Source organism: Taurulus bubalis (assembly GCF_910589615.1).
Source record: "Taurulus bubalis genome assembly, chromosome: 4".
In the NCBI taxonomy this organism is placed as follows: domain Eukaryota; kingdom Metazoa; phylum Chordata; class Actinopteri; order Perciformes; family Cottidae; genus Taurulus; species Taurulus bubalis.
This window is the reverse complement of record NC_136592.1, coordinates 1,399,723-1,417,048: the sequence shown is the minus strand read 5'-3', so window position 1 is coordinate 1,417,048 and position 17,326 is coordinate 1,399,723. Positions and strand designations below refer to the sequence as shown.

At 45.2% G+C, this 17,326-nt stretch overlaps 1 protein-coding gene across 1 annotated transcript; it reads left to right on the top strand.

Annotated features, from left to right (window-relative positions):
- Nucleotides 1-508: 508 nt before the first annotated feature.
- On the top strand, nucleotides 509-16,826 carry vstm2b (V-set and transmembrane domain containing 2B; the record flags this gene model as incomplete). The annotated part of the gene is made up of 4 exons (XM_079216576.1): nucleotides 509-694; nucleotides 1,471-1,500; nucleotides 1,969-2,404; nucleotides 16,738-16,826. Exons 1-4 carry the CDS (start codon nucleotides 563-565, stop codon nucleotides 16,824-16,826), a joined length of 687 nt encoding a protein of 228 aa, XP_079072702.1. The 5' UTR covers nucleotides 509-562.
- Between the last annotated feature and the right edge of the window lie 500 nt (nucleotides 16,827-17,326).

The following is a 17,326-nucleotide window of genomic DNA, read 5'->3' as shown; positions in this document are numbered from 1 at the left end:
TCGGACCGGGCACCGTCCATGTCACCGGCTCCGGACCGCGCGTCTCCTATGCCCATATTTGGAGTCATTTGACGATCCGTTAACGGGACTCTGCACGTGCAGGTCCGAGTGTGACCCGCCTCACTGACATGGAGGCACCTGCCCTGGTCAGCCTGCTGTGTTACCTCATCCTCACCTCTTCCTGCATGCTCTGTGCACACGGTAGGAGACTATGATGCTATAATAATATATAATATAATAACTCCAGCTGTCTGCTGCATTGTGAATAGTGGAGCCTTGTGACAGTAAATGAGTTAAACATGAAAGAGCCTCAGTGACCCGTGTGCCTCAGCAACATGAGGGATTATGATCCCATGAGGCTGAGGCAGAGCAGGTCACCTCTCTGGTGAGACCACAGTGCCATAGAGCGGCATGGCGGGTCACGCTTCAGGCTGATGAAGGTGATGAAGGTGATGAAGGTGTAGCTCACGTCTGTCTTCCTTTCTCCTCGTCCCGTGAACCCGAAGCGGCCTTCACTGAGGTCCCTAAAGATGTGAGCGTGGGCGAGGGCGAGGACGTGGAGATGCCCTGCGCCTTCAAGGCGGCCGGCTCGACGCCCATGTCCCTGGAGATCCAGTGGTGGTACCTGAAGCAGGACGGGCCCAAAGAACTGCCTCACGAGCTGCAGATCAGCGCCCCGGCCAACCGGGCCAAGGTAACGCAGCACCAGAACCCCAGCTGCACAGATCAGGGCCCACACCACTTAGGACCAGTACCTGCAGCCTCATATGCACAGATGCCACTTTACCCTGTAGATCTGCCCCAGAGCAACATCTGTGCTCTTTGCATTCATGACCTGGTCTATTTGCAGATATCTGACCCGTCTTCATACATGCAGAGCGTCTCTTTGATCTGCAGCTCCTTCCATTTCCTTTACATTTTTCAAGAAGCGTGCTCTTGTCAGCTATGACTCCTCAGACGAGCGGCGGCTCTGACTCTCAAAGGGCACTTGTTGGCCACCAGCAGCGCTTCACTCCTCTCTGCTGCATCAACAGGAACTCTTTTCCTCCAGCATGACAAATCAGTCTCTCAGTCGTCTGAGGAGTCGGGGGCAATCACATCTGCAGCCTTTCCTCTCAGGCTTAAGCACATTAAACGTGCAGGGGGGGGAATGAGGGGGGAGAGAGGAGAGAGAGAGAGAGGAGAGAAAAGGAGAAAGGGGAGAGGAGCTTATCAATGGCGTCTTTGAGAAATGTACGCAGCTCTGCTCATGCCGTCTGCCTCCACCAAATGAAATAATCATCTTGTGTTATTGTTGCCAGTAATGTGCATGTATTTAGTTACATTGGCATACTGTATGTATATATATATATGTATACATATATATATATATATATATATATATATATATATATATATATATATATATATATATATATAAATATACATCCATGTTTTCTACATGTGATTCACAATGCTTTCTTCTTCCAGGTGGTTCCAAGGGAAGCCACAAAGATAAGTGTAAGTGTTCACTTTCCTGATTGCAGACGAGCGTTGAATAGCAGAATGTTATTTCCTGTCAGTAGAATGAGGATGTGACAGTCAGTCAAGATCAGTGTCTGAGGCAGAAACACCGGCCGGCACGTTGTGGGTAACCGGTGGAGCGATGCTCCTCCTCTCTGAGTCCCTGATGGCACCGGACTAGTCAGCTAGTGATGGCTGTTTGTGTGGACCAGCTCTCTGGCTTCTGCTGCATTGTAATGGAAGCAGCTCCTCAGCCTCACTGGTCCATGACCTTTAGTGTCAGTGTTCGCACCCTGTGGGTCATGTGACCCGTATTAGGGAGGGTTAAAGCTCCATACGCTGCAGTCAGGTCTGTCTGCTGCCTCTCCTCACACAACACGAAGCACCCTTATTGTGATTATTAATGCTAACTAGTTGCTGTTCAACCATCGGCCATGTTTCAGTGTTTCCCTCTCTGGGTTTCAGACGGTGCGTGTTCAAGGAAACGCCATCTCCCACCGCCTCAGCCTGTCCAAGGTGAAGAAGGAAGACGAGGGCGTGTACGAGTGCCGCGTGTCTGACCTGTGGGCCGACGAGTCTCAGGATTTTACGGTTCACGCCGCACTGCGCGTGGCGCTGGGCGACGGCATGGTGGCCGAGGAGGCCGTGTCGCACATCCAGAACCGCTGGCCGCTGAGGAATGCCAACACGGGGCTGGGAGGGCCGGCGGGCAGGGCCACCTCGGAGCCTGGCCAGGGGCTGGCGGGAGGTCAGAGGTCAGGGCAGGGGAAGCACCGGGTGCCTCAGCAGGCCCAGCCCGGCCTGCTCCCCTCCATCTCGTCCACCACCGCCTTGGTGGCCAAGTCGTCGGCCTCGCCGCTGCCAGGGAACGCAGCCATCCTCCGGCAGCGGCTTGGAGCTGGTGAGTGAGTGTTGGAGGGAAACAGAGCCACAGTGACCCCTAGTGCTGATACCAGAGAGGAGCTTTGCAGACCAGCTCAGCGTGGCTGCTGGTCTTCATCTGGCTGCAGGCTTATCGGTGATCACTGCAGTGTGGTTGTCTCTGTCAGGGCGCTTCGTCTTCGGGTCGTCGTGAGGGGTTTTCAGTCTGTTCATCACTTGTAGCTGCCACTATATTGTGATATATACTTTATAAGTCCTCCACTCGGAGAAAATAAAATCATTCATGTAATCTTTCTGTAATTACTTATAATTCACTGTGCTGTTTTTCATTTGGCCATCTTTAGGAACAGGGAGATATAGTGTTTACAACCCGCCACATGAGGCGTTGTGTGTCCCTATTGTGTTGCTCTGGCAGCAGCAGTGAGTCGGGCTGAACGATATGTTGAAACAAATCTAACTGCATCATTACTCTCATTGAAAAATATTTGACAATGATTATGATGTGATTTCTTTGCGAGGATCTGTACCAAACAAAGACCTTTACTTGAGTTTGTAGAATCAGAGGCGCAGGCCGGGACACCTCTGCAGCGCCACAATACTTAAGTCACAATCAGATTTTTTTTTTTGATTTTAAAACATTTGGATTGATATCTCAGCCTTAGTGAGCTCTAATCTTCTTCTGACACCTACTACATCTATACCGATGTTATATTATCATGCCATGAACCAATACATGTATGATATTCCATTGAGTGGAAACCCCTCAGCGTGCTTCTGCATCACGTGTCCTCTCATCCGAGTGATCGGCCAGCTTAGCGCTGCCCGTCATCTGCACACATGATCCTGCAACTGCTCTGTCACACTTTCCAAATCCTTTTAAGTCACGGCATCATTTTCGTTGGTGTGCGTATGAACTCCTAACAAAGTATTTATGACTACCTCGCCAGACGCTTGGCAGATAGCACAGGGAAAGATGGAGGAACGGGAGCGGGGAGTTGTAATCTACCTCCCCTCAGCTCTTCTCATGCCCCAGTTCTGTTCAATGAAGCGGACTTGTGAATAATTAAAACTCATCGAAGTCTAGTGCAATCTTGTCGGCCGCGCTGCTGAAGCAGAGTCGGCTGTGCAGGCGGAGACGCGTTATTGTGGCTGACTGCAACACTAGCAGCCGCCTGCTGTGTGCAGGCTTCATGTTGCTGTAGGACAGCAGTGTAGAGCTGCTATCCTTTAGCAACATGAAGCCTGCTGTGTGCAGGCTTCATGTTGCTAAAGGACAGCAGTGTAGAGCTGCTATCCTTTAGCAACATGAAGCCTGCTGTGTGCAGGCTTCATGTTGCTAAAGGACAGCGGCGAAGAGCTGCTATCCTTTAGCTCTTCAGGCTGCTGTCATTTCAGAAGAGTCATTCAGTCATTCAAAAAGGCTTCTCACAAGAAAGGGGAGGGGCCTTTCATCAGCTGTGACGCTGCTGCTGCTTCATGTATGCAGAGCCCTTTATTACACATGCAAGTCTGTCTGTGTCCGTGTTTGATGTCTGAAAATGGATTCGATTCAATTTAATTCAGTTTATTTTGTATAAATACCCAAAATTACAAATACAAATTTGCCTCGGAGGGCTTTACAGTCTTTACAATCTGTACTCATAAGACCTCACATCGGATCAGGAAAAACTCCCCCAAATAAAGATAGTAAAAAAAACGTATACTTATAAAACTATAGACCTGAACCAGCCCTAACTATAAACAAAGGGGAAAGTCTTAAGTGTACTCTTAAATGAGGTGACTGCCTGCCCCACGGATTGAAAGTAGTTTTTTTGGGGCGGCTGTGGCTCAGGGGGATGAGTGATCTTCCCACAACCACAAGGTAGCCGGCTCGATCCCCAGTCCCCCCATAGCTCACATATTGAAGTGTCCCTGAGCAAGACACCCAACCCCCAGCTGCGCCCCTCAGGGCTGCCCACTGCTCCCTATCCAGGGATGGGCCAAATGCAGAGAAGAATTTCCCCAAGGGGATTAATAAAGGATACTTTCTTTTTTTTCTTTTTCTAGAAACTGATTCCACAGAAGAGGAGCTTGATGACTGAACGCTCCTACTTTTTAACACTCTGTGAACCACAAGTTCAGTGAGCGCAACGTTCTAGTGGTGTAATATGGTACTATAAACTCTCTAGTGGGGTAATATAGTACTATAAACGCTCTAGTGGGGTAATATGGTACTATAAACTCTCTAGTGGGGTAATATAGTACTATAAACGCTCTAGTGGGGTAATATGGTACTATAAACTCTCTAGTGGGGTAATATAGTACTATAAACTCTCTAGTGGGGTAATATGGTACTATGAACTCTCTAGTGGGGTAATATGGTACTGACATGTTCCGTAGGTGAAAAAAGGCAGTCCTTGAGATTTGTTTCACGTGGGATCCAAAGGACAGGTCCTGGTCATAAATAACTCTGAGATTCCTTAAAACCATATCAGCTATACATCTCATCAGTCCCCGTGTTTGGGAGCAGGCCAGAGAAAACTACGGAGTCCGCCATTGTTTTGGCGTAAGCACACACCGACTCCACGTTGATTTTAGTGACCTCCGACTGGCGAAGTCGGGAGTCATTACCGCCGACGTGTATTACAATCTTACTGTATTTACGTTTGTCTTTAGCCAACAGTTTTAAATAGGACTCAACGTCGCCCGCTCTGGCCCCAGAAATACATTTGACTGTGGTCCCTGGTTTCGCGATCTTCACGTTTCTAACAATTGAGCTCCAGACAACCAAAGTTTGTTTCTCAGTGCCGCTGAGTGGCGAGAGGCTAGAAACGGGAAGAGGCTGGCGGTGTCCAGAAGACTAGTTAGACCCCGGCTTCTGCTTCCCTCGTACAATGAGCTCCACACATGATCATTCTAGCAGTGGTGGGCCGTCAGTGCCTGCTAAGCCTTCTCTGCTGGCCTAAACAGAATCACAAAGTTATAGCTGTTTTATAATAGCTATAACTTTATATCTACATATTTAGAAGACTACATGTCGTCTGTGTGGGAGAGAGCAGCAGGGGTCAGGTCACTGGTAATCCAGGGTTTATTGTTTGTGAAGCTTTGAGTCGTCCACACAGAAAATAATGTAGTCTGTGATGCACTCTTTCATGCTGCCGATGACCTCCTCATGAGGTTCGCAGACATCCCTGTCCCTGACCCCTGTCCCTGACCCCCTTCCTGTCGGCCCTCTTAGGCTACATCCACACCAATATGTTTCCATTTTAAAATAAAAACCGATCTCCGTACACATGGGCGCTTTAGTATCGTTCGTGAAATTATTTCTGTCCATACTAGCACCCCTGAAAATGACACACATGACTCTTTACATACACTAGGCATGTGGATGCCGGTGTAAACAGGAAGTACATTGGTCTTGGGTTTTTGTATCTTTTGTTAGGAAGCTAAACATGGAGGGACTAAGGACCCAGGGGAATGTAGGTGGACAAAAAACAGGAAGGGTCTGTCTCTTCTTGTTGTGATAGTGGGCGAGCTGTACCCAGCATGCAGTTTGGCTGTGTAATTTTATAAATGTAGAAATTGTTTATGTGTCACAAACTGTTGTGTCGTGGTGTTTAACCCGGTTAAAGAGCGTTAGTTGTTATAAAGTTTTAACCATGACTAAAGTTATAACCATGACACGTAAGTAGCTCAGAGGTGAGCTGTGAACAATACATTTTGCTGCCTGCCGAAGAGCGTCAACAGTTGTTATGGCTATGACTACTGTAACTCCCTCCTGCAGGTCTACCTGCTAGTGCCATCCGACCTCTGCAGCTCATCCAGAATGCAGCAGCTCGACTGGTCTTTAACCTCCCAAAATTTACCGACACTACTCCGCTCCTCAGCGACCTTCACTGGTTATCGGTGGTCGCCCGCATCCATTTCAAAACATTGGTACTTGCGTACCGTGTGACGAACAGATCGGGTCCTATCTACATCCAGGACATGGTGAAACTGTACACCCCAGCTTGCTCGCTCCGCTCGGCTTCTGCCAATCGGCTTGTAGCTCCGTCACTGCTTCTGCCAACCGGCTTGTAGCTCCATCACCGCTTCTGCCAATCGGCTTGTAGCTCTGTCACTGCTTCTGCCAATCGGCTTGTAGCTCCGTCACTGCTTCTGCCAATCGGCTTGTAGCTCCGTCACTGCTTCTGCCAATCGGCTTGTAGCTCTGTCACTGCTTCTGCCAATAGGCTTGTAGCTCCGTCACTGCTTCAGCCAATCGGCTTGTAGCTCCGTCACTGCTTCTGCCAATCGGCTTGTAGCTCTGTCACTGCTTCTGCCAATCGGCTTGTAGCTCCATCACTGCGAGCTAAACACTCTCCAAAGTCAGAATGTTTGCTGTCCTGGCTCCTCAATGGTGGAATGAGATCCCCATTGACATCAGGACAGCAGGAAGTCTCTACATTTTCCATCGCAAACTAAAAACGCATCTTTTTCGACTACACCTTGAATAAGGAAGGTAGCGCCGTAGTAGCACTTTAGTAGCACTTACATGTCTCTTACTGATAGCACTTTGTAGTTTAACTTTATTGAAGAAATTGTACTTTCTTGATTCTTGTTGTTCTGAGTTTGTACTCATGGTTGAATGCACTTATTGTAAGTCGCTTTGGATAAAAGCGTCAGCAAAATTAAATGTAATGTAATGACTATGCACCACCGGTATGACGGTATATGAAAAAATGGAAATTTGAAACCGGTATACCGATTCAACCGCGATTATCCTTGAGATTTGCATGCACTCTGAAGTTTTTTACTCTTTTAGGGCAGTTTACGAACTCTCAGTGTTGCTGAGCAAGAGTTGGAGTGTACGTCGTGACTAATGGTGGGATGTAAACAATAACTCAATATAACTCAGACTCATAGCTAACAGTTCGACATTCGGGGTTACACCACCTGTTGTCCACAAGCACCACTATCTCTCCTGTTTTGTCCCAAGTTCTCGCAATGGTTGTATTTGCCAACCCTACATCTCCATCAGCTCCGCTTCAAGGGTCTTTCCACACCGAACGTACAACGGCACCAATGCACTCTACAACCCATTATTTCCAATGGCTTGCATGGCGCCACAATAGCTTTTCGCTATTCACCAAGCCCAGTGTAAAGCGTGGGGTGCCGTTCACCAAGCCCAGCGTAGAGTGAAAAAAGGTATATTTACCCTCTGTCCTGTCGGCATTACTACCTAGCACCAACCATGTCAAAACAGCACGGTATCAGCACATCCAGTCATGAACTAATCAGTCCAGACCTGCTTTTGCTGAACACTGATTTATCCTTCTCTATCTCTGTACTTTTCAGTAAGCCAACAATTAACAAAGTAGTTGTGAAGCCAGGTGTCCACTGTTCGTTAATGTGACCTACATATGTTATATTACAGCACATTAAACCTCACAGTCAGGAGCTTGACCTTCATCCTTGGGCTGTCCATCCTGATCGCTCAATGCCTCTTGTTGTTGCAACCATTTCAAAGCAGTTACAGCGCCGATATCAAGTGTTGTTGTGCTCACATATTCACATATATTCACATATATATATAACGTTTTTGAGTTTTTGAAACAGAATTGCTTCTGTTTCAAAAACTCAAAAACTTTATTCTGTTCAAATTTTAAAAAAGAAAGTAAATGAAGCCTATGTGATGCAGTCTAATTGACATTATGCCCCCAGCTCCATTCCTCAAGCATTGGAGCCATTGATCTATCAGAATGTTCAGGGTGGGTGAATTACCTGAAATCTATTTCACAGTATCTTTTTTTTTTTTTTTTTTGTGGTGACAGTATTTTATCGCAATGATACAAAATTAAAAGAGATCCACAACTCTCCCAATTTTCACTCTAGTGACAATACATGGGAATCTTAAGAAAGAAAACATATTTTATCTGGTCGAAAAGTGTTCATTGGCTCCAAATATGAATGAAAATGAGATGTAGACTTCCATGTGTTTTTGGAGGAGGAGCCTGCCCCAAAGTGTAATGTAATGTGAGTCATTCAGAGTTCATAGGAATACCATGCTGTTAATTTAAGTTGTCAGTCAACCATGTTGCCAAGCAACCTGGATCTTAACCTTTTTTCCACCTCTTACACCACAGCCAAAATGGGATTTACATTACAGTTCAAATAATTTACTTCTTTGAAGAAGGCCAAAGCTCCATGAGCTTTTACAGCTTAACCACATGAAGAAAGAGTTTGAAAATACGCTGTTGGTCAAGAACTGTACTAAAAACACAAGCAGCACGGCTCGGCCGGAGGCGGCTCTTCTAGAGATTTGACTGGTGTTTGTTTTGGGCATGGCACCGTGGTGACAGGTCAGAGCTACACAGGCCGTTGGTAACGGTAATTAAAACCCCCGTAAAGACGGTAAGGCAACATCCATGTAGTGGCCCAACGTTGCACCGGGGATGGTGATGCAGCCGGTATCCTACGACTGCTACTCCAGAGTAAATGACAGTGTTCAAACTGGAAGGTGGGAAAATGCTGACTCGACATATGAAAAGGATTCAATCAGCGAACTGACTCGTTGTGTATTCAGAACTGTGGAGTTCTATTCTTTGTTGAAGGAATGGATTTGTTCCACATATTGGTATTACAGTTAAGCTAGTTAAGTTTAGGGAGTCATTATTCAGTTACAGTAACTTGTCAAGGTGTCAACCATCAACAGCTCATCACAGGTTACATACGTCTAAGAGTTTATAAATGGTGTGTAATGTATAAACTAATGACAGTACACCAGGGTTCAAGTGAAGTAGAGAATTGTTCATGACTTGTGGAATACGTGCAAAGATCTGTGACTTTATCATTGTTATTAGCAACGGATAGCATTTGTCATGACCTGATGGCCTTATCTTTAAACTGTGGGGTCTGGAGTTCACCTTTTGATGGATTCAACTGTATAGAAGAGGAGCATACATGTGACCATCTGATGCAAACACTAACATGCTGACATGGGACCTAAAGACAATGTTCCTGTTCTCCTCTTTGCTCAACTGTGTTCACTGTGGAGGGGCTTGCACCAGCATCCGGTTCAGCTTCACTGACAGTGAGCTGGCATTGCAGCAGCCAGCTGACACGAGTCACCGGGCCTCCATTTCATCACGTCACCTACCTGCATCACTAATGGGGCCGCTGCGTCTCAGCAGAGGAGACTGGTGCTCAAGGGCATATCGGCAGTGCCCGAAATGCTGTTGGTGCTCTCCACCTACAGCCCACATCCGTCACTGGTCTGTGCTGGATTTGAACTAGATCCCCTCCGGTTCCCTAGCCAGGTCCCGACATAGGAACTGAGCCTCTACTGACCATTTCCTGCTCTTTAATTCAAAGTTGCATACAGAGTGAACTTGACTCTGGCTTGTGATTGGGTGATATTTGTCTCATGATGATCAAGGTTGATTTTGTCAACATGAGTTTTTGTTGCATTACTGTGGTCTATCATTAAAAAGTCAGTTTCATATAACAGCTTATCTTGATATCTGATGTGAAATTTGCACCTTGGAAACATTTATTAATTATTCCTGATTAAAATTCATATTAGATGAACAATGATTTTACTTGAGTGCCGATCTGAATCTAAAAGGCTCCTGATTAATATTGCAGTGGTGTGTGATATTTCCACATTTGAGTTCTTGAGTGGACGCATGGCGTCTGGTATCAAATACAGTTTAAGCTGTTCAGGCCCGCTGACACTCAGAAGAACCCGGGGGAATCCATCTTGGGCCGCTCGCTCCCTCGGAGCTGGTCTACTCTAAGTATTTGACAGCAGCTGAAGGTTAAGAAGATTGGTAAAAAATTAAAGATTATTTCATGCTCGCTCTCAGCTCTGCTGCCTTATCCTCACTAATAACAGCCTATGGCGCCAGAAAGAAAAACCCTGCAGGCATCTGACACTTTCCTGCAATGTCATCTGACTGAGTGGCAGAAACAATTAATATGTGAGGGAGGACGTGGCGGCTGGCAGGGGACAGAGAGATACGCTGCCAGCCGACACTTTCTCATTTCCACTTGAGGTTCGGTGGACTTTCTTAGTCACTGATAAACTCTTCAGCTGCTAAACGCTTCTCTGTGTCCACCGGCTAGTCTTTAACCGTTTGCCGGCTGGAGACATTGCCATGAGACTGACCCCAGCTCTGTGGAGCGGAGTGAACGGCTGACAGCTGATTGGCTACTTGTGGGTTTGTATTTATGAGCGGCTTGTCCCTCACAGAGGGCCTGTCCCTGTGAGGGACAAGCCACTCCTTCTTTTGTCATGTTCAGTAGTAAGGGTCCCTGTGAGGGACAAGCCACTCCTTCTTTTGTCATGTTCAGTAGTAAGGGTCCCTGTGAGGGACAAGTCACTCCTTCTTTTGTCATGTTCAGTAGTAAGGGTCCCTGTGAGGGACAAGTCACTCCTTCTTTTGTCATGTTCAGTAGTAAGGGTCCCTGTGAGGGACAAGTCACTCCTTCTTTTGTCATGTTCAGTAGTAAGGGTCCCTGTGAGGGACAAGCCCCTCCTTCTTTTGTCATGTTCAGTAGTAAGGGTCCCTGTGAGGGACAAGCCCCTCCTTCTTTTGTCATGTTCAGTAGTAAGAGTCCCTGTGGTCCTCCTGGATCAGCTGCTGCAGGTCTCTGGTCCTCTGGTGCTCACATAACTGCACTCAGCTGTGTGATGAGCTGGACCTGAGCATGTTCACTTGCTCCTATATGAAGGTTTGGGCTCAGATAGTAAACTGGCAAGATGAAAGACAGCAGTGATAATAACATGTGTGGATGGATAGAAGCCATCATTTTTATTATTTTACAGTGGGAATTATGAAACTAAGTCCCAAAGAAGCAGGGAACAGGGTACATGTTTAAACATTAATAAAAAGGCTAATAAAGAGCAACTATAGGTCCAATATGTCTTAATGTCTTAAAGAAAAGAAGGTATATTACAGTATTTATTTTGCATGTGACTGTTATATAGGTTTATGGTGGCTTATTCTACAGGCAGGAGTACATAGAATATATATATATATATATATATATATATATATATATATATATATATATATATATATATATATATATATATATATATATATTAGGGCTGGGCAAAGTTGAACAAATTTAACTGATTAATCGCATGATTTTTCTGGGATTAATCGCATTAAGTAAAAACTAGTGTATTGCACGCTTTTCTTTTAAAGTAATGTTATCAGAACAATATAACACTCTGGAGCAACAGCAAGTTAACAACAGTATATAAAACAAAAATATATTCTATTTAAGCTTCTTATATGACTGGTCATTCAATTCAATATTGTATTTATTTTCATATGTTATAGACTATTTTATTCTAATGTAAAACAGCTTAATATTATGCTGAAGAAGAAACATTTGTCTTTTATCAGGGAACAACATCAACAGTCTGTTCAGTAGTAAGGGTCCCTGTAAGGGACAAGCCACTCCTTCTTTTGTCATGTTCAGTAGTAAGGGTCCCTGTGAGGGACAAGCCACTCCTTCTTTTGTCATGTTCAGTAGTAAGGGTCCCTGTGAGGGACAAACCACTCCTTATTTTGTCATGTTCAGTAGTAAGGGTCCCTGTGAGGGACAAGCCACTCCTTCTTTTGTCATGTTCAGTAGTAAGGGTCCCTGTGAGGGACAAGCCACTCCTTCTTTTGTCATGTTCAGTAGTAAGGGTCCCTGTGAGGGACAAGCCACTCCTTCTTTTGTCATGTTCAGTAGTAAGGGTCCCTGTGAGGGACAAGCCACTCCTTCTTTTGTCATGTTCAGTTTGTTGCTTACCTAAAAGATGTGTGTTAAAGACTAGCAATTGATTAACTTCATACAAAAGCAATCAGATCTTGTTCAGTTTAGTTTTTCTTACTCAGTGAGAAAAGTCCAGTCTGTGTTGTCTTGAACAAGAGCACTGAAGTCTGGTTGAATGAGGTGGAGATGTGAAGGACAGCTGACAGGTATCTCAGCGGCGGCTGCAGCGCGAGGCTCCTGTGAGCGCTCTGTGCTCGTTGAGGACAGAAGCTACAGAACAAGACGCGCTTCAGTCTGTTGGCAACAAGCCGGTCGCTGAGGCTGTGGAAGCGTGCGCGCATACATACATCGCCTTCAGAGTTAAAGCAGTGCCGTTTATTTGGCGTGTATTTATTTATTTTTTATTTTTTGATTGACCTCACGCGGGAGCCGTAAGATGCCCAGGCCTGAACTACGCCTGGGAGAGATTTAAAGTGCAGCACCTGTGTGCGGCAGTGATAAGCCCCTCCAATGCAAAAAAAATAATATATATATAAAATATATATATATATATATATATATATATATATATATATATATATATATATATATATATATATATATATATATATATTAGGGCTGGGCAAAGTTGAACAAATTTAACTGATTAATCGCATGATTTTTCTGGGATTAATCGCATTAAGTAAAAACTAGTGTATTGCACGCTTTTCTTTTAAAGTAATGTTATCAGAACAATATAACACTCTGGAGCAACAGCAAGTTAACAACAGTATATAAAACAAAAATATATTCTATTTAAGCTTCTTATATGACTGGTCATTCAATTCAATATTGTATTTATTTTCATATGTTATAGACTATTTTATTCTAATGTAAAACAGCTTAATATTATGCTGAAGAAGAAACATTTGTCTTTTATCAGGGAACAACATCAACAGTCTGTTCAGTAGTAAGGGTCCCTGTAAGGGACAAGCCACTCCTTCTTTTGTCATGTTCAGTAGTAAGGGTCCCTGTGAGGGACAAGCCACTCCTTCTTTTGTCATGTTCAGTAGTAAGGGTCCCTGTGAGGGACAAACCACTCCTTATTTTGTCATGTTCAGTAGTAAGGGTCCCTGTGAGGGACAAGCCACTCCTTCTTTTGTCATGTTCAGTAGTAAGGGTCCCTGTGAGGGACAAGCCACTCCTTCTTTTGTCATGTTCAGTAGTAAGGGTCCCTGTGAGGGACAAGCCACTCCTTCTTTTGTCATGTTCAGTAGTAAGGGTCCCTGTGAGGGACAAGCCACTCCTTCTTTTGTCATGTTCAGTTTGTTGCTTACCTAAAAGATGTGTGTTAAAGACTAGCAATTGATTAACTTCATACAAAAGCAATCAGATCTTGTTCAGTTTAGTTTTTCTTACTCAGTGAGAAAAGTCCAGTCTGTGTTGTCTTGAACAAGAGCACTGAAGTCTGGTTGAATGAGGTGGAGATGTGAAGGACAGCTGACAGGTATCTCAGCGGCGGCTGCAGCGCGAGGCTCCTGTGAGCGCTCTGTGCTCGTTGAGGACAGAAGCTACAGAACAAGACGCGCTTCAGTCTGTTGGCAACAAGCCGGTCGCTGAGGCTGTGGAAGCGTGCGCGCATACATACATCGCCTTCAGAGTTAAAGCAGTGCCGTTTATTTGGCGTGTATTTATTTATTTTTTATTTTTTGATTGACCTCACGCGGGAGCCGTAAGATGCCCAGGCCTGAACTACGCCTGGGAGAGATTTAAAGTGCAGCACCTGTGTGCGGCAGTGATAAGCCCCTCCAATGCAAAAAAAATAATATATATATAAAATATATATATATATATATATATATATATATATATATATATCAGTGCCGGGCCGTGCATTTTCGACCTGGGTCTTCTGTGCCGTCTGATAGTTTACATAATACGCACATGACGGGATACGCCGTCTATAACAGACAATGCATGTAGGTCCACATCAACACACGTAGTTATAACAAAACATGACAAAGCAATTCAACAAAACTGCGGCACTAAAACACTGCACACTCAAGAAAACAAGCCACGACCAGAAGGAACTATATTAACAACCAACAAAATTCGCCACCACACTCACCCGAGGAGGCTCAATAGTAAACAGGCTGACGGCGAGAGCACCCTGATAATACATCGCGGAAATATGGGTTGACTTCTACCGGAAACAGTAGACTTCCTGCCGCCGCTGCCTTCCTCCTGCGACATCTTACGTGAGTCAGACAGGGAAATAGGGGCATTGGCGTGTCATATGACGCGGTATTTCTCTTTTACACTTTTGCCTTATGACAATGGTGCCTCATTACATAGAGAACTGAGATTGTTCTGCATTTTTTAATGTAAAACATGGGTATATATCTTATATGCAAGTGCCTTTAAAAGGTGAATTTAAGAAATTATTTAAAATCGTTTTAGGGCTGAAAATGTCCGCTCGACATGGCAGTCAATATGAGGATCGTCACCGGCAAACATGCCCGTAACCCTCCGTGAGAAAGTAAATTGAGTGTTAAAAAAAACAACTAGCAATGTTTTAACTTCCCTGACTACTACTGAGTTCTGCTAGCAGCTAGCTAGTTTCTGTTGACTAAAGTCACGCTGGCCCACTGACCAATCACAGCACATGTTAATGGTTGCGCTGGCCCACTGACCAATCATACGTCGAGTGCCAGCATGCAGGTGCTGGCACGTCAAAGAATATGCCCAGCATGTCATACTAAAGATCTGATTTGTTGAAGACTATGACAATCAACGATAACGTCCACTCTCTGTGTACTTTAATATGCAAAGGCCAGATATAAGCGCTCTGCTTCCATAGAGACATAGAGGTGAAATCTGATTGGATAAAAGCTCTCCTTAAAAAAAAGCTTCAGGCGCTGCAGGCTGGAAGCAAGCAACAGAGGAAGACAAGAGCTGTTCAATGAGAAAATAAGCTAATAGGTAATAATTATCATAATTATAATACATGTAGCTCCTCTCTGAACACAATATCCTCTCTGGACACAATATCCTCTCTGGACACAATATCCTCTCTGGACACAGCTCCTCTCTGAACACAGCTCCTCTCTGGACACAATATCCTCTCTGAACACAGTTCCTCTCTGAACACAGCTCCTCTCTGCACACAGCTCATCTCTGGACACAATATCTTCTCTGGTCACAGCTCCTCTCTGGACTCCTGTTGTACCCTGTTAAAGGCTGGGGGAGTAACCGTTGTCCTACAAAGTTCAGTTAATAACTGAACTCAATGCATGCTCTCAATTGTCAGCAACCACATTCTTCATGGTCAAGTATGGCAGTATATGAAATATAATAATACATGGGAAATTTCAGCTGGATACTGGCTCCAAACAAATAAAACGTACATGCACCGGTCTAGCGAGCGGATTACAGCAGCCAGATCGGGCCTGGTGCTCAGCTGGCCAATGGCCCCCTCCCTCCCTGCTTGGATCACACCCATCCTCCAACTCCGCCTCCATGTGGATCTCAACTACACACCTGTAAAGTTCCGTGACTGCATCTGACGTGGTTGTGACTATCGCCTTGACCAAATCTGTCCACAGACCAATAGACATCTGGCAAAGTACTCAAAAGCTCAGTCGGCTGTATCCAGAGCCACATCGTGCCAGACTCAAAACCATAATCAAATCATGTTGTACCTTTTGTGTTTATATTGTGCACCTAAACCATCAAGTTCCCCGCCATAAAGTGATTGAACTGATCTTTGGTATCCAGGTTTCACGAGGTCTGGTCTTCCCTCCTGACTAAAGGTGCTCGTATTGACAGCTGGGAACACCTCAGCTCACCGAAGAGATCTAATGTAGGCCGTTGGTGTGCTGACAAGAGGCCGGAGGGAGCCACGTAAAATCTGACCATTTTTGGGTCTGTCAAATCTGCTTGGGTGGGTAGCCACAGAAATGTTCATGGGGAAGGTGCTGCATGTAGCACTTTATCTGAATGAATGAGCCCCTATGCTGTTTTAAAATGTGGAAACCATCTGCCAGACAACTGGCAGCGCTTTGACTTGTTTTAGTGCCAGCAATGCCACTGGGTGTAGTCGCTCAGTCTGGAGGGACTCGCTGTGGGAACCCATCATTCTCCTCTCTTCACATGGATGCACTTCATGAATGTCTGTAATGAAGAACTTGAATTGTATGTAGCTTCAGCCTCAGTGCTTTGGCATGATGTCGTCCACTATGTAGCCATCAAGCGTATGATTCATACACGTTTCCAATGTTCTCATTTCAAAAAGAGCTTGGCGTTTAATGACCTCGTTGGCTGCAGCTGATTAAATGTCTTTCAACAGAACAAAAGATTGATGAGAAGTCTGAAAACCAGGACCTTTGTGAACTGAGCAGCTACAGAAGCTGCGGAGTTCTAGCCAAGCAAGTGACTGTCCACCAGCCTCAGATTAGCATCCTAGTATGTTAGCAGGATAATGTTTAGCTCGAAGCAGCACTACAGCCTCTCAGATCTGCTATTATGGCTCTTGATAATTGATCAGTCCAACAATATGAAACTAGATAGGTTTAAGTGTAAGTTGACAACACTGTCGTCATTTTCTTTGTCTCTTGACCATCTTCTTTCTCTCCCCAGGTTGCGGTGTGATGAGCTCCATGGCCCCCCTCCTCTGCATCACTCTGCTGTTCTTGCATAAACTCCTTCCTTTCCTATTGGCCCACTGAAGAGACTTCAACCAAAACTACCCCAACATGCAACGTTCTCACTATACCAAAAAATAATAAAACAAGCAGCAGTCAGTGGAGGAAGGTCACGTTGAACCGATGAATGCCGTTGGAACACATCACTGCAGGGAGTGCAAGCAACGCAAACAAGACGGAGATCCACAGAAGAGACTAAACACTCTGATGAGAAGGAAGCGTTTCGGACTTGAAACAGAGGTGGAAGCTGAGCGACTGTCGACCGGGCAGAGGGAGGAGAAGCGCTGCTGATCCACACAGCGATCCAGCGTGGCCACATGGAGCGCTGCCTTCAGGCTTCATGCACGGCCTCAAACAATACACACTCGCTTTTCTTTTGCAGCATTTCCACTGTGAATTCCACAAATCACTTCCATGTGAGTCCTACTGCTGATTTTCATTTGTTCCATGGGAAACATATGACTCCTTGTTTTTCTTTGGAAGGGTACGATTTGATCCGCATGATCATTTCCGTATTCTTCTGT